The 27,130-nt window shown below is 27.3% G+C and overlaps 2 protein-coding genes across 2 annotated transcripts in view; both read left to right on the top strand.

The window, feature by feature from the left end:
- The window catches only part of LOC135954476 (supervillin-like), a 364,594-nt gene that overhangs the window by 326,264 nt on the left and 11,200 nt on the right, over positions 1 to 27,130 (top strand). The gene's annotated exons all lie outside the window — the stretch shown is intronic.
- Positions 1,707 to 9,410, top strand: LOC135954193 (uncharacterized). Its single transcript, XM_065504270.1, has 2 exons — positions 1,707 to 2,077; positions 6,146 to 9,410. The coding sequence occupies exon 2, from the start codon at positions 6,357 to 6,359 to the stop codon at positions 7,449 to 7,451; it is 1,095 nt and encodes a 364-aa protein (XP_065360342.1). The 5' UTR covers positions 1,707 to 2,077; positions 6,146 to 6,356; the 3' UTR covers positions 7,452 to 9,410.

Here is a 27,130-nt window from a genome sequence, read left to right as displayed (position 1 = left end):
TAGCTCCCATACAAATGTCCTCCCGAAATACTTTATACTATGGAAATCATGTCACCTAATTTCATGGCGATCGGTCCATAATTAGTCATAGCTCCCATATAGGGCCCGCTTCCAAAAATCACTTTTTTAAATTTTAATACATGTCATTGAACAATTTGACAGAAATGGTTAAACTGTACTTTTTATAGCGACTTAGAGCTTTTTCTTGTGATAAATTGTTTTAAATTGGACTAAGCGCTTTTGCTCATCACTACAAAACAACAACAAAATGCGAGATAACTCCAATTTTTTTCTTTGTAATCAATGTATTTTTACTTATTGTACATTACTGCATTAAAATCTCAATTTCTAAAAAAAGTGGGCTTAGAGCCTTTGCATGTTAAGCTAGCGATATGAAAAATAAACGAATTCGCCTAATCTCTATGTGCTGTCACCTTATATAAATTCGACTTGCTGCCAGCTGTCGAACGGAGTTCTGTTGGTTCACAACACTGCACAAATCTTGCATAAATTTTGGTTAAATTTTATTCATTACTTCCATTATAAAAATCTAGAACCTGTTTCTATAATTGAATTTAAAATACTGTTTTGAATCGCGAAATTGTTTTATCTTTTTTAAGTTTGTTATGAAAATGCAATTGTGATCTTAAATCTGAAACTTATTTTAATCTTCATTTAACTGGTTATTGCGAAGCAAGTTAATACTTTCAATTTCAAAAACGTACTCTTTTGGTTGGATTTCAGTTACCATTACAAATCATCAAGCTGCAATTAATAATGTCAAACTTTACGAAATCATTTTCAGTATCATAAAGATCAGTCATATTTGTTAATATATAATTTTAAAATGTTTTATTTTTTAGTATAATTTCCTATTGGCATTTATATGAAAAAAAAAATAACATTATCTCTCTCTTTTGTCTTTAACATTTAAGAGCAATAACCAGTGATTTAAAAAAATCAAAGCAGAACCGGCTTAAAAATAATTACAAAATCTTGACTTGATTTAAAGCAGCGAAATGCAAACTCACACCACTACAGTTTTTGATATTGTAGTTGTATGAGTTGAGAATTATTCTCTGGCAAAAACAAAAACAAATAGCTGAAATAATGAAATAAACATGCATAAAAGCGTAACACAACCTGCTTCTATCAATGCTCATGCGAGACTGACTGTTTTTATACAATGTGTGTGCTTGCGTACATGTAAAAACAAAATCAAGAGAGCTCATTTGAGAGCTCATTGCATTTCGCTGATTTAAAGTATGCAATTTCCTATACAAATACTTAGTGTATGTGTAAAGTGCATTACAGAACACATGGCTAAATAGAAACAGCAACTAAAACAATAATAAGGAAAATATTAACAAAAAAAATAAACCAGTTATTTAACAACAGCTTAAATCCGTCACACAAACACCAGAATTCCAATAGTGAATTGAAAAAAAATAAAAAAAACAAACACTTGATCAATTCCCAAAACAATAAAAGAGAGGAACAATAAACACTCTCTTAGACTTATAAATGTATGTATGTTAATACATGCATACATTTAGCAAAAGGGGGGATCGTCTCTGTTAATAAAAGCAGCAGCTAACAGTGATACTCGCTTAGTTGCTGTTAAAGCTTCCCCCAAAAAGACATTTTTCTTTCTTATCTATTGGATTGAATTTTGTTGAATTTTATTATTTGTATGGAAATACAAATTCAGTCAACGCCGTATATTCGATTTAAAAACAACGACCGTTTTACGCGACGGTAGAAAAATTGCGTTTTTAAGGAAGAATTTGTTTTTTTTTAAGAAAGAAAGAAAAAAATAAACTATCAAAATAAAACAAATAAACGTGAATTTCATTATAATTATTTTGCACACAAAACTAATTTGAGCAAATATATTTTTATTTTACATCTGCAACAGAAACTTTGTATATAATATAATAATCAATATTTATTATTATATAAAATAAAAGTGATCTCATGAACAAAAATATATTTTTAAAATCTAAAGGCGATAGTTTTTGTCAAAAATAAAACAAAAAAAATTTTAAAAATTACGGCAACGATTTTTACCTAAAAGGTTTTTAAAAGAAATCAAACAAAGATGACATTTTTTTTAAAGAAAAAAAAGTAAAAGTTCAACAATATTGTTTTCGCTTAATAGAAAAATTATGATTTTTAAAACATATATCTAAAGTTATTGTTATTAAAATATTTATTTAAAACTCTGTATTGTTAATTTCTAATATAAACAAGTGTTTTGTTTTTTATTTGCAAACAAAGCTGCTGTTACACAGTTTTTGTATTCGCTAAAATTCTTTGTCCAGTTTTTTTTATAACAGTTTTGAAAATGTATACAAACAATTAATTAAATGAAAAAAAAAAAAAAACATACATAAATTGCATAATATTTATTACTATACTTTGATAATGATTCATAAAGAGATAGGATTGCCTGCTGACGTTTACGGATTCATTAATTAATTAAATTGATCAACAAAAAAATGTTTACAGATAAAACTGAAATTCTTTGAATTTGGATTATAGCTTCAAACAGTTTTAATAAAACTTTATTTTTTGTGTAAATAAAAATAATTTCTATCAAAAGTACTTCTAATAACTGTTAGATCAAATATTTACTTAATGATAGTAAATAAAGTTTTATATTTAGCTTAACTGTCATACTGTTAACAATAGACATTGTTCAATACAAAATTTAATTGTTGTCAACTGAATTTTTACTGGCTGTTTTTTAAAAAATCTCAAAATAAATTTGTTTCGAAATTGTTTATATAAAACAACAACAAATTTTAACTTACCCTCTGCACTTTATGACAATAATAATAAAATAGTTTTTAATAAAAATTTCCATTCAAAATTTGTCAAATTTTCAGTTTTCTTATAATTCTGTCACTGTCATAAAGTTCAGACACACTACAATAACAATTTCTTCCAACTGATAAGGTTTTTTTTTTTTTGATTGATTCATTGCCAATTGAACTGTTATAATAAATCAATTTGCAATAATTGAAACTGTTATAAATATAGGTTTGTTAAAAAAAATAAATTACATGTTCTTCAAACACTTTAGTTAATTAAAAATAAACTTACTTCAATATTAGAGCAAAACTGTTATACAAAACTAGTTTTTAGTTTCTTTAAAAGGAGTTTAAGAAAATGTTTTTGGAATCTAAAATGCTTAACTGTTATGAAGTGAAAATCCTTTAACACTTACATTCTAAAAGTTATTTGTTATACAAACTGTCATAAATACAAAATTTCAAATACATAAGCAGAGCAAACTTTGTAGAGTAAAACTGTTATACAGCACTAATTTTTAGATTCTTTAAAAGGAGTTTAAGAAAATGTTTTTTGAATTTAAAACAATATTAAAAATACTAGACTAAACAGTTAAAATCTGAATTGCTTTAACTGTTATGAAATGAAATTTAACTGAAAGTTATTTCTTATACAAACTGTCATAAATACAAAATTTTAAATAAATTTGCTGACTAAAGGTAGGGTCACACATGACAAATATTTGACGAAAAAGACGTAACCACTAAATAAAATACATTTGAATTATATTATTTATTTCAAAAACTTATTTGACTTAGGATGATTCAAAACAAAACATTTAATTTTATTTGATGCTGTTTGATCTTACAAAACACTTGTAAGAGTAAACACGTCAAACAAATTTGTGATAAAAAAGTGGTTACGCTTTTTTGAGCAAATATTTGCCGTGTGTGACCCTACCTTTAGACTTTTCAAAAAATTACTTTTAAATTGGAAAATTAGTTTATCTTCTTAAAGTTTGTCTTGAAAATACAGTTGTAATCAGAAATCTAAATCGAATTTTGATCTTCTTTTAAATCAAATAATTTATTACTTTCAATTTCAAAACAGTAGTCTTTTGGTTGTAGTTCAGTACTGTTACAAAATCTCAATCTGTCATGACTGGTTCGCCATTATGAATGTCAAACTTTTTTTAACCAATTTCAGTACCATAAAGATCATGAAGTTTAAGTTGAAAAATTATAAATGGATCCTCCTTAACGCATGACACTTGCTCTCAAAAAAGATTTTGTATGAGTTCCATATTTTTAAATAAATAATTTTAAAATTAACAAATTTTTACTGTTATATGAACTTTAATAAACTTCAAACAATTTTAACATTAAAAACTGTTATACTGAACAAATTTTTGAATTATTGTAACCTTAATGAACTGAATAAACCTAAATGCTCTTATAGATACAAAAACATTGATATATCTTTACTTTAAGATCAGATTGTAAATGCCAAAGACATAACGAAAAATTAAAAATGGCAAAAAAAATCGTAATTGGGATTGATGAAGATTATATATTCCTGGAAAAATGTTTTAAAGTAAAAATTTTAAACTAATTTGCCAAATTTTTTTTTTGAAAAAAGAGGATAATAACATGATAATTTTGATCTAGACAGCCAATTCTGGTGCAACCTCATTTACAAAGAAGTATGGGCCAATGATGCCTCTAGCCTAATAGTTCTTGTATCATTTGTACTTTATAAACATAAAGACACATATTTTTAGTTAATATACATTGTAGAGAGCATCATGAAATTTGCAATTCTTGGGCACTACATTCTCACGCACTGTTTCGATATTGAGATCTCCCTGAATTTTTCAATTACTCTATTCTCTGTTGACGAAGTTAAATCAATATTCCGAAGTGAATTTTATGAGATATTTGACTGTTATATTTTATATTTTCGAATTGTTATTATAAACGTTTTGCTTTTTAAATCTTTGAACAAATACAATTATAAAACAAATTCCAATGTTTTTATAAAATTGCTATTATAAATTGAGGCCATCAGCGCAAAAGTGGTATAACCCACATTTTTTATTGGTTGCTGTTCCTGTCCTTACATTACCAACTATCAATACAAAAGTGGAGTAAGCTACCTTTTGGTATTCAAAGGCAGATCGAGCTGAAAAAATCCTTTTTGCACAGAGCATAATATAACAAAGTAATGTAGCAAAAGTGGTGTAAGTTGAATATGCCACTAAGTAAATAGTTTGGGGTTACACCACTTTTGCGCTGATAGCCTCGATTTAACTTTTTGGAATATGTAATAATTAAACATTAATTTTTAATTCTCTTAGGCCCTAATTTTGTAAATCATGTCACCAAGTGATATTTATGTGGAAAGCAAAAACAAAATTTCAAAAATTTTAAAAATTTGTTTTTTTTTTATGTACAAATTCTGAACAGAACAAACGCACCAAAATTCAAGCGTTGATTTGCCTTCCATAATTTGAAAATTTTGTATATAAAACAAAAACAAATTTTTAAAATTTTTGAAATTTTGTTTTTGCTTTCCACATAAATATCACTTTGGTGACGTGATTTACAAAATTAGGGCCTTAATCTTTTAATTATTTTCTATAAAAACAATAGTCGTGATTCAAAATAAACCTTTATTAAACTAAAAATCAACAAAAAAATTCAATCAGTTTGATTTATATCATACTGAATTATAACAGTTTAATTTATTCTAGATTTATAATAGTTAAGTTTTAAACTGTTATAAATAAAATTTTGTTTAATGATTTCCAATCAAATTTACAGCGATAAACAATTGTTTAGTTTCAAACATTATTTAAATAATAATATTTGACATTTGACACTAAACTCTTATACTCATTTTCTAACAGTTGGGCTTTAATTTAAACCTTAACATTTTATTCAAATTGTGTTGAAATACCTTTCAATCAGTTTGAGTTACAATATATTGAATTAAAACAGTTTGTAAAAGTTTATAACGTTATAAATTTAATTGAAAGTTCTAAAATTAAACAGGCTTTAAATTAACATATATTATTGATGAACTGTTATACCAGTATCAGTTTGAATACTATTATAAAATAGTACCAATATTGTTTCTGATATAACAGTTCATCAATACTATTTAGGAGCTTTAGATTGTTAAGACATTTTTAAAATAATACTATTTCCAATTATTTTTAACGGTTTATTTTCATAAATAAAAATACAAATATTGTTGAACTTTTACCTAAAAACAAGACTTTGCAACACAACAAAAATTTACCAAAAATAAATATGTGATATCAACAAATAATAAATCTTTTCAACAGAAAAATAAAATCAAAAACATCACTATCGCAAATGAAAGCACAATAAAAAAACTCAAATATAAAACGAACAAAAGCGAAAAATATTAAATAATACACAAAAAAAACTCTGATAAAATAAGATAAAAAGTGAACATATTCAAAAGACAAATTACATTTAAAAAAAGTGTTAAACAAAACAACAAAATAATTAATTAAAAATAAACAATAAATCATGGAGTATCTGGAATATCTGGAAACAGCCTGGCTCTACCTGCCCTATATATTCTATACTTTTGTATTCTTAACACTCATACCAAAATCTCTAAGTAAAATCAATCAATTCGCCAAAGCAGACTATGAAGCGAATCGCAATAAATGGCATCGCTGTTATGCGCCCGATATTTGCTGTCACAATTTAGGGGAATCGGGAGAAGCTTTGCCCAAACAAAAGCCACGCAAAGCTGTTACCAGGGTATATCCCAAGAAACAAGCGGCTAAACAGGAAGTAGTCACCAACACTCATGCCCCAATTGTTGCCGATGAACCGGCCAATATCTACAAGCGCCAGGTACACACCCATACAAATGTCAATAAAATCGCCAAAATGTTTGAGAATGGTGGCGTGCAAAAGAAAATCAATCGTGTTACGCCCACAGTATTGCCTTCCGATTTTCGCCGTTGCTCCATGGACTTTGATGATGAGGAAAGCTATCACAAAAAGGAGGATTATTCATCAAATCAGTCACATGAAAGTCCGCTTAAAAAAGAAAATGTGGTATTGAGAAGACTTTCGAAACTTTCGCAAGAATTAGAGGAGAATAATGAAAATTCTTCGAATATTCTGAATCAAATGTCTCATGAGGAACACAATGATTTGCATAATACAAGTTGGCGCAGTGAACCCATAACCATACAAAGACGTAAACGTCAAGTGCCTAGTGGTATGCTAATGCTTAATGGCTTGTCTGCCACACCCTCAACAGTTTCACCCGCCCACTCATCACCACTGTCTTCGCCACGCTCCTGCAATTCACCGGTGCCCTGCTCATCGCCTCTTTTGCGTAATGCTCCCGTACTTAATATGAACACTAGTTTAGAGGATCTATTTGTGGCCATTGCCAAGAGTGCCGAAAATTCAGATGGTTTCTTGTATGCCGGCTGCACTTCAGTCTCACCCGTTACCTCCATAGACGACATATTGTCGCAGCGCCGCTTGTCGCGTCCCTTGTCAGCGTATTCTATAAGTGATCTTTTGAATGAAGAACCCAATAAGGGCATGGATGAATCATATGTGGAGAATTTTTTAAAAGTTTTAAATACAACTTGAAAGTCTTTAACTAGAAATAAGGATGGTTTTCACAGTGTGCGTTTAAGTTTAGGTAACTACAGGGAAAATTAAAGACGTTTTTTTTATATTATTTATTTAGATTTAGCTAAGTTTGCTAAAGTGCTTTTTATTCAGTTAAATATTTGTAATTCTATTAAGTTGTTCCTTTTTTGAGTATTTTCATTTAAGGTTTTTAGAATTTTTAACTATAGTTTAAACTAGCAATATTTGTTTGTAAATTTAAATGCCAGTAAAAGTGATAAATAGAATTAGTAGAGTATTTTAAATAATAAATTTAATATTGTGTTTAACTATAAATGAAATTAGCACTGAACATAACTAGATATTGAAAAAACGGTTGCAAACTGCACTATGTAGATTAAATATTTTTTGTTCAGCTTAATTTAATAAATTAAATGGAATTAAGTTCAGTTATTTAAACGATTATTTTCAATTCAGTTTAATATTAGTTTAAGTCCTATTTATTAAATGTCTGGTTAATCTGGTTCAAGTCTTGAAGATAATTGGAATAAATTGTTTAATTAAACCCTAATCAAATTATTGTAATAGGTTTTAATTTAACTGAGTCTTCTGTTATATTATATTTATGCAAAACAAAAATAATCGTTTAAGAAAATTAATTAAGTTAAACTTAGTTTATACTTTGATGGTTAAAGAAAAGTTTAAGTTTTGTTTAACCAACGTTTTTAAAAAGTATTTTTGAAAATAATGAATTTGAAATTACTTAGCATGATTAAATCAACTTGTTAGTTTAACTGAAGATTTAGGATATGTTTGTTAGGCTAAATTGTTTTGGATAAATTCAAAACAGTATAATGTATAAAAAAGAAAGGTTAGTTAAATTTCTATTAAATTACAAGCTTAACTCAATTATTAACAAATTATTATTTTTAAATAATGTATTGAATTTAACTAAATATTAATAAGTTTTTTTTATAATATTCTTTAATTAAATGCCACAACGTTTAGTTAAACTAAACTTAGATAATTTCAGAACACTAAAAAATGAAGTTTAGTTAAACTTTTCATTTAATAGAAAATGACGGGTTTAACTTAACCAATTAAATAATGTAGTTATTAAGCTGAAAAACTTAATAACTTTTACTAAATACTTAAACTAACACTATGAAAACATCCTTAAAGATATTTTAATTAAAAAAAAATAAAGAAAAACGAAAAATCCTGTAACATATTTCTGTTGAAAACAAAAATGTTTCAAAGTGCCATGTCTTTAAGTTAAACACTAAAAAACCAACAAAAGTTTATTTGTGTTAATCATTTAAAAAGGAAAAATGTCAGGGTAATTTAAAACAAATTTAAAGAAAACTAAATGAGTCACTCGGGTTTATTCATTCACTATTTAATTTAAATCACTTGTTTTTTTCTTTTGTATATAAATTATTTCTTACACCATTATTAACTCTATAATACAAAAAATTATAAATGCCAGTCAAGCTTTACAAATAAATTTATTACTATTTTAATACGTTTTTAATTATATTGTTTAACACACATTTTTATTAAAACTAATTTAAATAATTGAAAATGTTTTTTTCATATATGCGTGTAATTTTAAACCTTAATTCTCTATAAAATAAGAAATTTTTTTGTTAAAATTGTTTGACTTATTTTGTGTATGATGATTAAGTGTTTTATCAAATGATTGAATGATGGGTAGATTTTTTTTTTGTTGAAATTATTAAAAATTTATCAGTTGTTTTTAGAATATGGGGAGTGTAATTGCCAGTGTTATACAGTTTTAAGGGACTGCAGACCACACAATTGAAATATTGTGAAATAAAAATGTATATAAATAAAGTATTATTAATATTTTTTTAAAAAATAAGTTAAAACTAAAACGAATATTATATTGTAAATATAAACAAAGAAATATATAAAAATAAATAAAATAAATTATTCGACTGAATTAAAAAAAAATATATTAGAATTTTTGTTTAACTTTATGGAAATTATTGAAACTAAAATATAGGAAATTATACGTATCCTTTTAGTTATACATAACCGATCATTATTAATATACTTCTGAGTAATCCTGACGGTATACAGTATACACAAAGTAATCAGTAATCGCTTGCATTTACCAAGTATTTACTTTTATAATATTGAACACTTCTGAGACTTAGGACTAGTTACGTGACACGTTCCTTGTGGATAGGCTTCAGATCAACCTTTGTATATTGGTTTGTATATTAAAATAAAATGAATTGAATAAATTGTCAACTAAATTAAATTTAAATTCATTAATAAAGTGAAGAATTTTTATCATTTACATATCGTTAGTTTAGTTAGCAAAAGCACTAAGTCTTCTTTTTATGTAAAATGAGATTGTAATACAAAACGTTAGAATAAGTAAAAACAAACTCTGTTTGCTTAAAAAACGTAAAAAAAATTGTTCCATTTTTTTCTTCTTATTATACTGTGGTATGCAAAAGTACTAAGTCCATATTTGGTGTCAAAATTTAAAAATTATTATCTCAGTCGAATGGAATTGAGTATAACTACATTATTAAACTTATTTTCAGTACTTTTTTACTTTTATTTTGAAACATTTGTTCAATATAAATTTATTCGAAGTATACTCTGTTCTGAAGTGAAGCGTATTCCAGAGAGAGCATTCTGCATTGATATAAACAAATAGTAGTCGGACGGTACAAGGTCTGGAATATAAAGCGGGTGAGGCAAAACTTCCCAACCACTTCATTCTAAATACTTTTTAACAGGTATTGCAATATGTGGCCTAGCGTTGTCATGATGAAATATTACGGTTTTATGTTTGGCCATATATTCTGCCATTTTTCGGCCATTGCTCGCTTCAAATTAGTCAGTTGCTTTCGGTTCAGGTTCCCTGGGATGGTGTGGCCAGATTTCAGCAGCACATAATAGATAGGACCCTTTTGCTCCCACCAAATACAGATCATTACCTTAGCGTCATGGATATTTGGCTTTGGTGTCGATACGGTTGGTTGGCCGAGCTTCACATACGATCTCTTTCGCTTCGGGTTATCGTAACGGATCCATTTTTCATCGCATGTAATGATTTGGTGGAAAAATGATTTTCTTTTATAGCGTTCAAGCAGCATTTCAGGCATACGAAATCGTCTTTCTAGGTATCTCAGCTGGGCCTGGGCGATCTTTGTCTTCCGAGTCAAAATTACCACTTCTGAACCGCACAAACCATCTTTTGCACGTTGAAACCGATGATACATATTCACCATAAACTTCGGCGAGCAATCGGTGTGCTTCAACGGCATTTTTTTCAAATTAAAGAAGTAAAGCAAAACTTCCCGCATATGACGCTTTGTTGGCACAAAATTCTACATTTTCGAAGCAAAAAAAAAAATAAATTACAGTTATGTGCCATTCAAAATGACAAATAAGTTATTAAAAACAAAGAAAAGCCATCCAAATAGAAGCTTGTACTCCGTTTCTATAACTTGTAAGAAGTAATTCTAAGATTGATTCAGGTTTTAACCGGATTTATTTAATGTTCAAACTGAATATATTGCAAGTACAGATACAATAAACGTTTTACTCTTACTCGTCTCTTGTTTAACAAGAATTTTATAAATATTTCGAATCAAACATTTCTCACATACAATATAGGTACTGGTTTAAAGTCGGTTAGACGTTGTAGTGATTGAGCTGTTACGCATGGGTACGTACTTCCACGATAAACACTCTGTTTTGTCAGATTAGGTTTTAATAAGTAGATTTAATTAAAAACCAACCAAATTCATTATCTGAGTTATGTATAAAACTCTTCCAGTGTACATCGTTGGTTCGAGAGAAAAACCCAAATGACCTTATATGTATTTCCATGTAGAAAGATGGACTCTTTATACCATCAAAAAAGATTGGGGTATATTGATTTTGTCATTCCGTTTGCAACACATCAATCGACCCACCCTAGATATATACTCTGGGTGCTCATAAGACGATTTAGCTATGTCCGTCCGTCTGTTTCTCTGTTGAAAACAATATAGGGGCCAAACTAAAGGAGGTAGCTTTTCAACAAATAACAAATAATTTTCAACAAATATTCTCTATTGATAAGGTATTGAAAATTGTATTCGCAATACTTTTCAACTAAACTTTAAATCTTAAAATATCTGCCTTGTAAATAACCTATAACCTTGAGGCCAATTGACAGGTCCATTTCTCGAAATCAAGTTATCTCCAGATTTTGATTTCAATCTATTCGTGATGATTTGCAAGAGTATACTGATTATAAATGTCAAAAATTGAGGTCTGTATGACAGTTCGTTTGACAGTTAATCCTTTCCTAAGTTCTTTCCCTTTTCCCCCTTTACTTTTTTAATAATGCTACATTTTAGTAAATTTTAAAGTTTTATTTTATTAATTTTACTTTATAAATTCTAAGAATAAGTATATATATATAAAAATAAGTTCATTCATCAAAATGTTTATAGTTTTTTTTTATTATTTTGGTACAATATCAAATTCTTTTGTGCTCTGTTAATTTTCACTTTAAAAAAGAAACAACTTATTAACACACCTTTTTAATTAAGTACAATAAATAGAATTCTATATTTTTATCATTTCAAGGTGAAACAAATACAAAAGGTATTTTTTTAAGTGTTTTAGAATTTACAAGATTTTTTATTATGACATTTTTTTTTCAGCACATTATGGCTAAATAATATTACATTATAAAATTAATATAATAAGATTATATTATTTATTAATGTATGTGAATAAGTTGACATTTCTGAAAGATAGACAGAGGAAATAGCTAGAAATGTAATGATACATTTTGTCTAGCCTTGTTAGTTAAAAAGTTTAAGACGTTGAAGAATTAAAGGTGTAATAATTTCGATTTTAAATTAATTTTTTTAAAATCCAATTTGTTAAATTTGAATTCAAATATTAAAAAAACAAGTAGAGAGCTATATTCGCCAGTGCCGAATCTTATATACCCTTCACCAAATTATACTTCAAAATACAAATTTTAAATATCTCATCTATTTGTGGACCGATTTTGCTGATTTTAAATAGGAAACTTCTCGAAAGCATGTCTAACAGAATTATTGAAGATTTGGATCTCGAAGATATCTGGGGTCTTCAGAAAATTGATTTCAACAGACAGACGGACAGGCAGACAGACAGGAATGGCTTAATCGACTCCGCTATCTATAAGGATCCAGAATATATATACTTTATAGGGTCGGAAAATTATATTGTGGAAATTACGAACGGAATGACAAACTTATATATACCCTTCTCACGAAGGTAAAGGGTATAATAATTGGAACAAATTTAATGCGTGATATAGTCAATTTATAATTTTAGAAATATTCTAAAACTTTTTGGTACTATTTCTTTCATATCTTGCCCCAGTAATTTATCACAAACTTCTTAAATTTAACATTTCAATTAAAACAAAACATATTAAACCATTGCTTGACCCAATTTAATTCGACTGTTTTTTTTTCTTCTCTTATTTTCTTAACATTCCTAAAAATTGTACCCGTATGACGCATCATTATTTCAGTTGATATAAATCTTTATAGCACGTAACCAACCAATTTATATAAACAATATATTGAATGAATTTTTTCCACTTGTTTTTATTTTGATAAATTTATTTACAATTTAATTAAGTTCATTTGTTTAGCCATCAAAATGCATAGCAATAAAATCAAGACATTTATATGTACTATAGTAAAATGTCTATAATAATATTAATAAATAACAAAACAAGGAAGTAAATATTGATGAACATATGTTTTAAAGTATTTACAAAGAGTAAATGATGCCCTACAAAATAATTTATATGACGACTTTAAACGAGTCTTGACTTTTTCTAAAATGATGTATTATAATAATATTCCTTACAGTTCCGCAAAGTAAATTTCATTAAATACCTGATTTTCCCTAGAAAATATTTCTAATCAAAAATTCTAGACAGGCTCTTTCGAATATTCTGTACCACTACAATACTGTAACTACAAAACTACAATTATTTCAAAAGTTATGTAAAACTCCCAACAGTTAAGCAAGTAGTCAATATTTCCCTTATAGACTCACTAATGTCTGATCACTTGGCCAACTCCAATTGATATATTTTGGGTCATTTGACACTATGTGCACTATGTAGTGTAGAGATAAGTCAATTGGTTACTTTATACATCCCAGGTAATCCAATAGTATCTCTAAGTAATCTATAGTGTTGTCACTATAAACGTGTTGTAGTTTTATACAAATTGTGTTGATATAATTATCATACAGTTTATTTTATTTGTGCTTAATTATACAGACATCCCATATAACTAGCATGAAGTCAATTGTCACTTTAGTGTCTCTAAGTAACCTATAGTGTAGTCAATTTAAACTTTAGAAAACAGTTATTTTACGCACCAGAAGTAATCTATTGGAGGAGCCATCGGTTATTGGACTGTATATGACATATTTTTTAACTGACTTCCGCTTGCACCCGTGCATGTTAAAATAACTTACGTAGCTGATTAAGTAACCAGTTAGGTAACTGACTCTATATAACAAGTATGTGAATTCAATGCCTTAACTAATTTGGACCAGCTATCAGACAGTCTCATTGTAATCCAAAAGGGTCAGTTGACAACCTGCATAGGACATGCACGTGTTAAAATAATTAGTCACGTAGCTAGTTATGTAACTAGTTGTCACCCTAAATGTTAGGAAAAATCGCTAGTTCGGGACAGTCTCCTTGAAGTGCTAGGCTGTGATAAGATTGACACTTTCATTTCGATGTTGATATACCTTGGCTATCGTTAGCTATTATTATAACATACATTTTAATTATTGTTGCTAAACATTTTTTAGCACTTTAAACAGAGTAAATTTAAACATTAGTGAATATTGACAGTAATGTTTATAAACATACTGTAAAAATCTAAAATTTCTTGCTAGCAAATCCTGATAGTAGTTAAATATAGAATTTAATCAGTATTGAACTTGTTCGATTAATTGTTCATATTAACGTAGTCACGTAGTCACGTTTTGAATCATCACATTTGATGTAGTATTCACACTGAATATACAATACAAAAAAATTTTGTTTGAGTTTCTAACAGCTTCTAACATTTATTTATTTAAATATTTAGGAAATATTTTATCGCCATATAAATAGTTTAAGTTTCTTCTATAAGATATTTATATCTATTCCATAACGTTATGGGAAAGGTTTTCTAATGAGCCGACATAAACAACTGGCAACTTGCAAAATGTAACTGGCTTTATTTACAAAATAAATTGAAAATTTATTATTATAAAATTAATTGTTTATTATACCCTTCACCTTCGTGAGAAGGGTATATATTAAGTTTGTCATTCCATTTGTAATTTCTACATTTTTCATTTCCGACCCTATAAAGTATATATATTCTGGATCCTTATAGATAGCGGAGTCGATTAAGCCATGTCCGTCTATCTGTCTGTAGTCTGTCTGTTGAAATCTATTTTCTGAAGACTCCAGATATCTTCGGGATCCAACTTTCAATAATTCTGTCAGACATATTTTCGAGAAGTTTGCTATTTAAAATCAGCAAAATCGGTCCACAAATGGCTGAGATATGAGGAAAAAACCGGGACAACCTCGATTTTTTACCTATATCTGGATTACTAAGTCATTAATATAGACAATATGGATATCTAATGATAGATATTTCAAAGAACTTTGCAATGACGTATATAAAACCACATTAAGTTGGACCTACAATGGGTCAAAATCGGGAAAAGTTTTTTTTTTCGCTAAATATTAAAAAAAAATTGAAAAAAACAAAAAAAAAAATTTTAAATTAAAAAAAAAACAATTCGAAAATTTTTGTTTTCCAAAAATTTAAAAAAGTGCAAAAAAAAATAAATTTTGTTTACCTAAAAATATTTAAAATTTCTATTGTGAAGTATAATTTGGTGAAGGGTATATAAGATTCGGCACAGCCGAATATAGCTCTCTTACTTGTTTTTAAATAATTTTACATAATACATACTTTGCATTAATTGTAAGAATCTTGGATTCTTTAATAAATTTGATTATAGACAAAAACTTTGTAATAACATGCAATTACTCAATAACTCTCTAATCAATTGCAAGAGAACATTCTGTTTCAACTGATAACGGCTTCTGTGAGACCTAACTATTAATGTGTTATTTAAGTCATTACATGTAAGTAGTTTTTGTGATATTAAAGTAATGACATATTCATAAAAACCGTGTTTAAATAATAAGTTTAAATAAATAGTTGGCTGGTATAGTAGGTTGCTAAAATGTTTTGCAGACCAATCCACAGTGTTTTGTAAATATTAATGAAATGTAGCACAGTCAGAGTTAAGGTGTTTCCGAGTTGATTTTTAGTTACATGAGTTCGTAATTGGAATGGGGACTTGTGGGCTATCCTCAAATATTCTCACCAAAACTATATTTATTATCCCAATTCCATGATATTTTATACTTAGATAGTATTTGATTATGTCTGCAACCAATAATCTTTCTTGTGTTCAAGATTTATTTAGTTTGAAAAACAATTTTTTAAAAATTATGGAAGATTTTTTTTTTTTGAACAGACGGTTTACCAACGTATTTTTTTAAATATCTAATAATATTTTAAATAAAATAAAGAACAATTTCATATACATAGTTATCTGGTAGCTATAAAAAGTTAAATGCATCAAAATTCGGAACATGTATTGTGTGTATGACATAAAATTGATGGATTTTTTAAAATTTTTAGTTTTTATTTTGAAACATTTGTTCAATATTAATTTGGCAACATATGGATTCCGCGCCAAAAAAACGGCTCATCTTTTGAGGCCAAGAACGAATCAAGCCAGTTTTGGATTCTCTGTTCTGAAGTAAAGCGTATCCCATAGATAGTATTCAGCATCGATCGAAACAAATAGTAGTCGGACGGGGCAAAGCCTGGACTATAAGGCGGGTGAGGCAAAACTTCCCAACCACTTGATCCTAAATAATTTTTAACATGTATTACAACATGTGGCCTAGTGTTTTCATAATGGAATATTACGGTTTCATGTCTGGCCACATATCCTGGGCGTTTCTCGACCAATGCTCCCTTCAAATGAATCAGTTGTGTTTAGTACAGTTTGTGATGGTCTGGCCAGATTTCACCAGCTCATAATAGATAGGATCCTTTTGCTCACATTAAATACAGAGTATTACCTTAGCGCCATGGATATCAGGCTTTGGTGTCGATTAGACTGGTTGGCCAGAATTCACCTAAGATCTCTTACATTTCGGGTTATCTTAATGAATCCATTTTTCATTGCAAGTAATGATTCGGTGCAAAAATAATTTTCTTTTATAGCGTTTCAGACATATAAAATCATCTTTCAAGGTCTCTCAGCTACAATTCGTATGATACCCAATTTCCTTGCTTTTGGATGAATCCTGCTGCTCGCAAACGTTTTGAAATTACTGCTTCAGTAGATCTCAATGATTTTGCAAGCTTTTGTTGAGTTTGACAACAATCTTCATGGAGTAATGTCTCCAATTCTTGCTCTACAAACTTTTTTGGCTGGTCTGGTTGATCTTTGTCTTCGGTGTCAAAATTACCACTACTGAACCGCACAAACTAACTCTCACAGGTTGAAACTGATGGAACACATTCATTAAAGCTTCGGTGAGCAATCGGTTTGCTTCAGCGGTACTTTTTCAAATTAAATAAGTAAAGCAAAACTTCCCGCATATGACGCTTTTCTACATTGACAAAATTCTACATTTTCGAAGCAAACAAAAAAAATTTTCTTGTTTACACTATAATGTTCAATAACTAAGTGAGAATAAATGACAAATATATATCCTTCAAAATGACATATGGGCAATTCCACGAGAATGACTACCACGACTGAAAACCCAAAAACCCTTGAAACTTTTTTTCAAGATGATTTGAATAGGAGGAAACACTAAAATATTACTATGTGTAAGTATTTAGAGCTTATTACAACATTTTATTGGCAAAAATAACAGTTTAAACTGACTATATTTAACTTTTTAATTTAATTAGGCTAAAATTGCGGTTAAAACTAAGCTCCCAATTAGCATATAGTGTGAAATGAATTTGACTCTAATTGTTTATTTGCTATTATAAAATTGTTTATTGAAACCGAATGTATATTTTATTTTATATTAATTTTTTTAGTTTTTGTATACATATATTCATAGAATATATATTGTTTTACTATAAGAGAAAAATCTGTCACATACGGTATGTCACGTACGATATTAAATTCTATTATAAAATCATCCAAAGAGATATTAAAAGAAAACATAACGCCACTCACGATTCGTAAATTTTCGCATATTTCTACATGTACCTAAAAATTACCTCCGTTTTATGTCACGTACGATATATGTACCTTTATTTCGCTAGATATTTTGGACAATAATATTTCGAAAGAACTTATTATTTTTTTAAAATTTAGTACCCTCTGAATGGAACATAAATACCAAATTATTTTTCAGATACTCTTAATTTTTGCAAAATCTATTCTACTCTATATGAGTACAAATGTCACGTACAATGACACGGAATTGCCCATATATGAAACCGAATTAGAAATGTCTGACATTTAATAGAAATTTCTAAATTATAATTTGAAATTACTTTTTACTTTTAATTAATACAATTGGAAATGGTGCAGTATTTTGCATAATAATCGGATTAAAAGTTTGAGGAATTATATATTATCAAGTCCAATAAGTAATCGATTAAACGAATGTATGTTATTAATACATTGCGAACATTTATTTAAATTATTATAATTTAATTATGTTATTATACAAAACAAGTTATTGTACTGTTTGAAATAATTAAGCATTATTCATTTAAAATCTATTTAAAACAAGTTTAAGAAAAGTCTTCTACATATACACATAACAAAAACATAAATTGCATTAAGTCGATATTGAATTTAATGTTGAATTATTCGATTATTTGTTTATTTACGTTTTAAGAAATAAAGACATTACTTTTCATTTTCAAGTCACGTAGACCCTTAAACACACATTGAATCATCATATTTATGATCTTCAATATAAATATTTCAAACACTTACAACTGCATAACCCAAATTATTACACTCACCCGATTTTATGCAGTATAAAAACAAATTAATTGTTCATAAATAAAATAATGGTTGCAATAGAGCAATAAAAATATTTTTAATAATTTTTATTGATTACTATTAAATGGAAAAAAGAAGAAACTTAATTTATATTCAAATGAAAACCGCAAAAAAAATATTTTTTTCATATAAATAATTTGATGGTGGTAAAATATTTCTAATTGAAAAATCATTTGTTTTTTTTTTTCTTTCAAATTTGCATTGTGGTTTAACACATTTCGAGGTGTATTGAACTGTTGTACATTTATTTGGTTAGCTGAAGACTTAATGATTTGTATTTTTTCTTTTAATATTTTTTTGTTAAAATCAAAAATTTATTTTTTTAATTTTTAAACAAATTTTTTTTGCTGTTTGTAGTTTTAGGTGTTTTATTATTATTATTCTTTCAGTGATGTCATGCTGGGTTTTGTTAAGTGATTTTTCTTTTTTACACTTAATATTGTACATATATGTATATATTTCATTAATATGTTTTATAATTATTTTAATAAACATTTACGTAAATTGTTGACCCACAGAGTGACTGGCTGGCTCATCATCATGTTACTGACAATAATCATTCATTTCATCTTTACTTAAACTTTTGTGAAGCCATTGAACTCTGACTTTATAAACTTGTTGCTGCAACAACCAGCAGTTTGTGGCACATAATTCATTTAAATTGTGTAAATTTAAATGACTCTATAGATGCCCAACCAAATATTCACATTCTCTTGCATTCTCACTCGTTTAGGAAAGATAAACTGTTCAAGAAGGGTCGTCTTCTTTACCCAGAGACTTTAAGTACTCAATAATAAAATGCCTGCTTGTGGGCTTAATTTATGTTTATTGTTATTGTTGCTATTTTTTTTATTATTAACTATTTCTTTATTATTACTATTATCATCATGTGTTTTTAAATGTATTAATAAATAAATTTTGATTAATAAAAGGGCTTTTTTTGCGGTAAAGAATTTCTTTGAAATTATTTTAAAGAAAGTAAGGCTGCGCACAGTGGTATTGGTCCCAAACAAATGTTATTTTAAGAGAACTGCTGGTTTGATTGAAATCTTAGAGAGAAGGATCTCACAGAAGAATTTAATTTTTACAGATACTGATCCGATGGAATTCGAATATATTTCAAAATTTTAGAGATATTCCTAAGTTTTCTGAAATCATAACTAGTCAACCTCTTTCCAGTTATATTTCAAAATTTTCTAATTGTATTTCAGAATTTTCCAATTTTATTTAAGAATTTTCTTTTTATTTTCCAATTGTATATTTCAGAAATTCAAAATTTTATATCAGAAATTAAGAATTGAAATACAAATGGAAATTTCTGAAATAGAAAATTCAAACTCTTTAATTGAAGGTTGGGAAAGGTGGATTACTAATTTACCCAGACTTTTTCGATTCTCGAGAAATATTTCAAAAATCTAGTCATTCCCGGAAAAACAGATGTGTTTCAAATAATCGGCCAAAATTCAATGTGCTGGATTTACAATAGATGGCGTATTTTTTGAACGCGATTTTTGTTTTTAATATTTTATATGTAGAGGTGCTAATCGGGACTGATTTTTGAAAATCCAGGGTATCGGGATTTGGTAAAGAATCCCGACGCGGAGTTTCGGGAAATCTAAAATTAAAAATTATAAGAAAGAAACATACATAATTATGTCTTTACAATTGAAAATAAAATTTTTATTTAGCAATTAATTTTTATTAGACACTAAAAATCATACTATTGTATCTATGGTTTCGTCTGCCATTCTAGAACGAATTTTGTTTCCGACATACGCTGGCAAAACTGTTTGCAAATACTTATAACAAATCTGCAAGTATTTTCCTCTTGTTCCTTCAGAAATAAAGTGATATATTTCTTTTGCAAGTTGCAAATCTACATTATAACTTGGTTTCGTTATTGTTATTTGGGTTTTTTACATTTATTAATAATATCTTTTAGCCTTTGAAGAATCGAAATATTTTCATTTTGTTCGAGCTCCTCATCTGAGATAAAATCAGTTTCGTTTAAAGAGGATTTAAATTGAATTTTGTTCGATAACTTACAAAAAATGTGATTTTCCGGAGCCCCACTCTAGGAAAACCAAAAATACCGCTTTCCTGTATTAACTATGTTGTAGCAGGAGTTGAGCTTAACAACTATGCTGAACATCAGTTTGCGATATTCGGGCATGTAGAATGTCAAAATGCATAAAAAAGGCACACAAAAATTACAATTTCCCCTATTTATTTATGAAAAACGGGATTTGGAAAATCCCGAAAATCTAAATTTAAAATTAAAAATCCCGGGCTTCGGGGTTTAAGAAATCCCGAAAACCCCGGGATTTTAGGGAACGCGATTCCCCGTTTGGCATCTCTATTTATATGTAATTTTAAAGGGTTCGTATCTGTCATTTATTCTCACTCACTTATTGAACATTATAGTGCAAAAATAAAGTTTTTCTGCTTCGAAAATATCGAATTTTGTACCAACAAAGCGTCATATACGCAAAGTTTCGCTTTAGTTATTTAATTTAAAAAAAAAATGTGAATGTGATCCATTGGTTTCAACGTGCGAGAGATGGTTTGTTCGGTTCAGAATGTTGATTTTGACATGGAAAACAAAGATCGCCCAGGACAGCCAAAAAAATTTGAAGAAAGAGAATTTGAAATCCATGAAAATGGTTGTAAAACTCAACAAGAGCTTGCATAATCATTGGGAGCTCATCAAGCTGCAATCTCAAAACATTTGTGAGCAGCAGGATTCATCCAAAAGCAGGGAAATTGACCTTCAAAGACGATTTTGCATGAATGCCATAAAAGAAAATCATTTTTGCACCGAATCATTACAAGCCATGAAAAATTTATCCATTATCCGGCCAACCAGACGAATCGACACCAAAGCCAAATATCCATGGCGCTAAGGTAATTCTCTGTTTCTCTGTTTGATGATTAACGCTCTCTCTGGGATAAGATTCACTTCAGAACAGAATATCCGAAATTGGCTTGATTCGTTTTTGGCCTCAAAAGATGAGCAGTTCTTTTGGCTCGGAATCCATATGTTGCCATAAAGATGGTAAATTTTCATAGCTAACAAAGGCCAATACTTTGAATAGATTCATATTTTACAAATGCTTCAAAATAAAGACTAAAAATTTGAAAAAATACCGCATAATAAAAAACTCGATTTTTTGGTTAGAATAAAGTAGAACAATGGATAACGTTATCCCAAGAAAGTCTGAAAAATTTAAAAAAAGTATAATAATGTTATTTTTCCTAACTTAACTTTGTTACTTTACATACATCCCAGGTAAACAAGCGTGAAGTCAATTGTCTCTTAAGTGTCTCTAAGTAATCTAGAATGTAGTAACTTTTTGTACTACACTTTCGAAAGTAGTTATTTTACCCACCAGATGAAATCTATTAGACAGGTGGAAGTTGTGTTTACAAGCAATCGGTTATTGGACTGTCTATGAGATGAGTTTTTATCCAATGTAGTCTCATTGTAATCAAAAAGGGTCAATTTGAACTGCTTAGGACATGAACGTATTAAAATAACTAGTCACCTAACTACTTCTGTAACTAGTTGTCACCCTAAGTGATAGGTAAAATCACTAGTTCGAGACAGTCACCAATAACTTCAGGGAAATTTATATTATTTGCTTGTCTTTAAAAATGCTTGTAAATTAATGAATTAATTACTTGTAAATGTATATTTACTAAATTACGCTTTAAAAAATTATGCTAAATTAAGTCAAATAAAGGTGTCATCATTTTTATTTAAAAAAAAATATACATATACTTGATGTGGGCTTTAATCAAATACTCATACTACCATTTTTAGAATCACAAACACTTGTATTGAAATTCCCCAAATAAAAACGTTTGTTTTTAAAATCTATTAACAAATTTTCAAATAAAATATTCAAATAATTCCATAAAAGACATACAGCAAAATAATTAAACTAATATTTGCTAAATTCTTATACATTTATACACAAAAAGTAAACGCACACATTTGAATAAAATAAATGTCAAAAAATAAATGTATTATATTTGAAAATTCTGGTTGTTTTGATTTTATTTGTTTACATTTTTTTCTATCTCATTTAATAAAAGTAAAATTAAAAAACTAACAACAATAAAAAGTAGTCTGTCTGTTTTTGTCATTGATAAACACTTAAACTTATGTCAAATTTTGTTTTCTCATTTTACTATTTTTATTTTTAATAATAAAAAATTTTTTGCTGTAAAGGTTTTTGTTGTTTGTACATATGTTTTTATCAGTAAATTTTATGAGTCATTGGAATTTGTTTTTTTTATTTGTTATTTTGGTATAAATTTTGTGTTGATGACTTTTAATCATTTTCACACTCTTTACTGATTTCTTTTGGATATTTAAGAGAGTTTTAATGCTAAATCGCAGGTAAAAGAGCGACAGTAAAGAGAAAGCTGTTGCTTTGTTTATTTTATTAATTAAATAAAGGGATCTGTTTTATTTTTGTATATATTTTTTGTTATCATCCACTTACTATACCTTAGAGCTGCATTTATTATAACAGTTTTTTGTTAAACACTGTTCGTGGCTGTGTCGTAGTACTGAATTGGGTCAATGTGCTAAAAACAGCAACGAAAAATTTCGACATCCTAATTAAAATTAAACAACACTTGCTGACGTTCACAAGTGAAGACCCAACTTAAATTTATGTTTAAATTTTAAAGCAATAAATGTACAGTGTAAAAGTTAGGGTATTGAATTCATGGGTTTGTGGGATACATCATCATGTCATTTTAAGCTTAATATAGGCAATATTTCCCCTTCCTTGTTGACTTTTTCAACTGTCAAATTGTTCAATATATTTATGTCAAGGCAAATTGGTTTATATTAGCAAGATTTCCTAAATCAGTTTAATGATGTAAAATCTATAAGAAGTTCTTATTTTTTAAATGAAAAAAATTTTAATAACTTTTTTTTCGAACAATTTGAAACGAATATTCGTTATTATATATATTAAAATTACCTTAATCAGCTTTAAAATGTAATATCTAAAAAAACAAGGTACAAAAATCTATAATTTTTTTTAACGAACAAAATTTTAATCGAATAATTTAAAACGAATATCATTAAAATTGTTCACTAAATTTACTTAATTCAGTTTTAAGATACAAATTCTATAAAAAGTAGGTATAAAAACCTAATTTTTTTAACGAAAAAAATTTTATTCGGATAATTTTAAACGATTAATCGTTAAAATTTTATATTAAATGTACATTAATCAGTATTAATGTGTAAAACTAGGTACAAAAATCTATATTTTTTTAACGAATAAAATTTTAATCGAATAATTTAAAACGAATATCATTAAAATTGTTCACTAAATTTACTTAATTCAGTTTTAAGATATAAATTCTATAAAAAGTAGGTATGAAAATGTAATTTTTTTAACGAATACAATTTTTTTTTAAGATACAAATTCTATAAAAAGTAGGTATAAAAACCTAATTTTTTTAACGAAAAAAATTTTATTCGGATAATTTTAAACGATTAATCGTTAAAATTTTATATTAAATGTACATTAATCAGTATTAATGTGTAAAACTAGGTACAAAAAGCTATATTTTTTTAACGAATAAAATTTTAATCGAATAATTTAAAACGAATATCATTAAAATTGTTCACTAAATTTACTTAATTCAGTTTTAAGATATAATTCTATAAAAGTAGGTATAAAAACCTATTTTTTAACGAATAAAATTTTATTCGGATAATTTTAAACGAATAATCGTTAAAATTTTATATTAAATTTACCTTTATCAGTATTAAAATGTAAAACTAGGTACACAAATCTAATTTTTTTAACGAATAAAATTTAATCGAATAATTTAAACCGAATATAGTTAAAATTTGTCATTAAATTTACTTAATTCAGTTTTAAGATAAAAATTCTATAAAAAGTAGGTATAAAAACCTAATTTTTTAATCGAATAAAATTTTATTCGGATCATTTTAAACGAATAATCGTTAAAATTTTATATTAAATTTACCTTTATCAGTATTAAAATGTAAAACTAGGTACACAAATTAATTTTTTTAACGAATAAAAATTAATCGAATAATTTAAAACGAATATCATTAAAATGTTTAATTAAATTTACTTAATTCAGTTTTAAGATAAAAATTCTATAAAAAGTAGGTATAAAAACCTAATTTTTTTTAACGAAAAAAATTTTATTCGGATAATTTTAAACGAATAATCGTTAAAATTTTATACTAAATCAGTTTTAAGATACAAATTCTATAAAAAGTAGGTATAAAAACCTATTTTTTTAACGAATAAAATTTTATTCGGATAATTTTAAACGAATAATCGCTCAAATTTTATATTAAATGTACCTTAATCAGTTTTACTGTGTAAAACTAGGTACACAAATCTATATTTTTTAACTAATAAAAATTAATCGAATAATTTAAAACGAATATCGTTAAAATTTTTCATTAAATTTACTTAATTCAGTTTAAAGATATAAATTCATTGAAAAGTAGGTATGAAAATTAAATTTTTTTTAACGAATACAATTTTATTCGTATAATTTTAAACGAATAATCGTTAAAATTTTATATTAAATTTACCTTAATTAGTTTCAGAATGTAAAATCTATTAAAAGTGTGTTCAAAAACCTAAATTTTTAACGAATAAAATCTTATTCGAGTAATTTTTAACGAATAATCTTTTAAATTTATTACTAAAATTTACTTAAACCAGTTTTAAAATGTAAAATCTATAAAAACTAGGTATAAAAATTAAATTTTTTAAAGAATAAATTTTTATTCGAATAATTTGAAACGAATAATCGTTTAAATTTGATAATAAAATTTACATAAATTAGTTTTTGAAATATAAAATCTATAAAAACTATGTACAAAAAATATTTTTTTAACTTTCGCTCGTATTTTCTTGAATTCGCCACTGCCACCATCTGCTATAAATTCGCCTTGGAAACCAGTTTCTTTAAAAATCTTTCATAAGTTTAAAAATGTACTTTTGAGTTCATCATGCTAGCCTTTTTATTTTATTTATTCCAGGTTTCCTCTTAATTATTAGTTTCTTATTAAACTTATATAAGTTCAATTATCCAACCAACCGATTTTAAAACCTCGAAACAAAATTTACTGGAGGCATCATTTGATCATACATTATCGGAAATAAGGCTGGTCAGACAGTGATTGTTACTAGCTACATGGTGACATAGTTTTTTTCTACCTAAATTGTATGATATTAATGTGAACGATATGTGGTAGCAACATTACTGCATGAGGCTTTTCTTGGCCGTGAACTCTCTCGTTTCTGTGATCAGAAATGTCCCCCAGCTCGTGTTATTCAGCACCATTGATCGATATCGTGACGTGACTTGTTTTAACAAGACGGTGCAAAATGCTTAAGACACCGAGAAACAATTCAATTACTGCATCATACATTTCTTGGTAGTGTGCTCTCTAATTTCGGTGATCAGGATTGTCCCCTAGATCTAGCGATTTAACACCACTGGATTTCTTTTGAATTATTTGAAACAAAGATCCATGATAACAAACTGAAAACCTGTCGTGCCTTGAAGAAGGCAATTCATCCAAATTTAGGAGGTCATTTGATCTATATGCTATTCCATACATAACGCTATTCCGTAAACTTTATGATTCAATAAAAAAATAACAATCTAAAGTAAACTATTTAATTAAAATTTAGCGTAAATTTTGGGACAGCCTTTACAAGTTCAATTGCCGTTTTCTCTCCTTTGCGAACGATTTTAAAATTATATTTTTAACCAAAAAAATGTTATTGACCAAAGAAATTATTAAGTAAAATATGTGTTACATTTTTCAATGAAGCACTTATTAATAGTGAAAGTTAAATATAATTTTTTTTTAATAAAAAATCTTTGGTTTGCCAAAAACTAAAATAACGCGCCTGCGTTTATGAGATTTCCAGAAGAGTGGAATTTACAAAATCAGTACTTGTTCCTTAAGCTCTTTGTTAATTGTTCAAATAACAATTAATTGAATACCACTCCTTGCCAAAACAGGAGCCACTTTATGCGGTTAAATTAAGGGAAAGCATTGATTGCCAAGATTACTTATATCAAATATTTAAGTTTAAAAATTTCAACAAAAAAATGTTGTAATGATTAACAAGTGATAAGACTTTTAACACTCCCTGAAATAAAAAAAATAAAGCAAAACTGTAAATATTTTGCCAACAATTTCCTACAAACATAAATGGTAGTAGTACTTTTGTAAACTGCTAGTTACACAAGTAAATTAATTAAATAAAAACAATATAAATATAAAATCTAATTAAAGACACAAACTCATATAGCAAGAAGCACGAGTATGTTGTAGATCCCCAAATACACACAACCTCTACTTATCTTATCAACTTATCATTATTATCTATCGATAAAATGCGAAACAAAAAAGTTTAAGTGCCCTGAAATTAAACTCTTAATTTCATTAAATAAAT

This window comes from Calliphora vicina, chromosome 3, assembly GCF_958450345.1.
Source record: "Calliphora vicina chromosome 3, idCalVici1.1, whole genome shotgun sequence".
Classification (NCBI taxonomy): domain Eukaryota; kingdom Metazoa; phylum Arthropoda; class Insecta; order Diptera; family Calliphoridae; genus Calliphora; species Calliphora vicina.
This window is presented reverse-complemented; position numbering and strand designations above follow the sequence as displayed.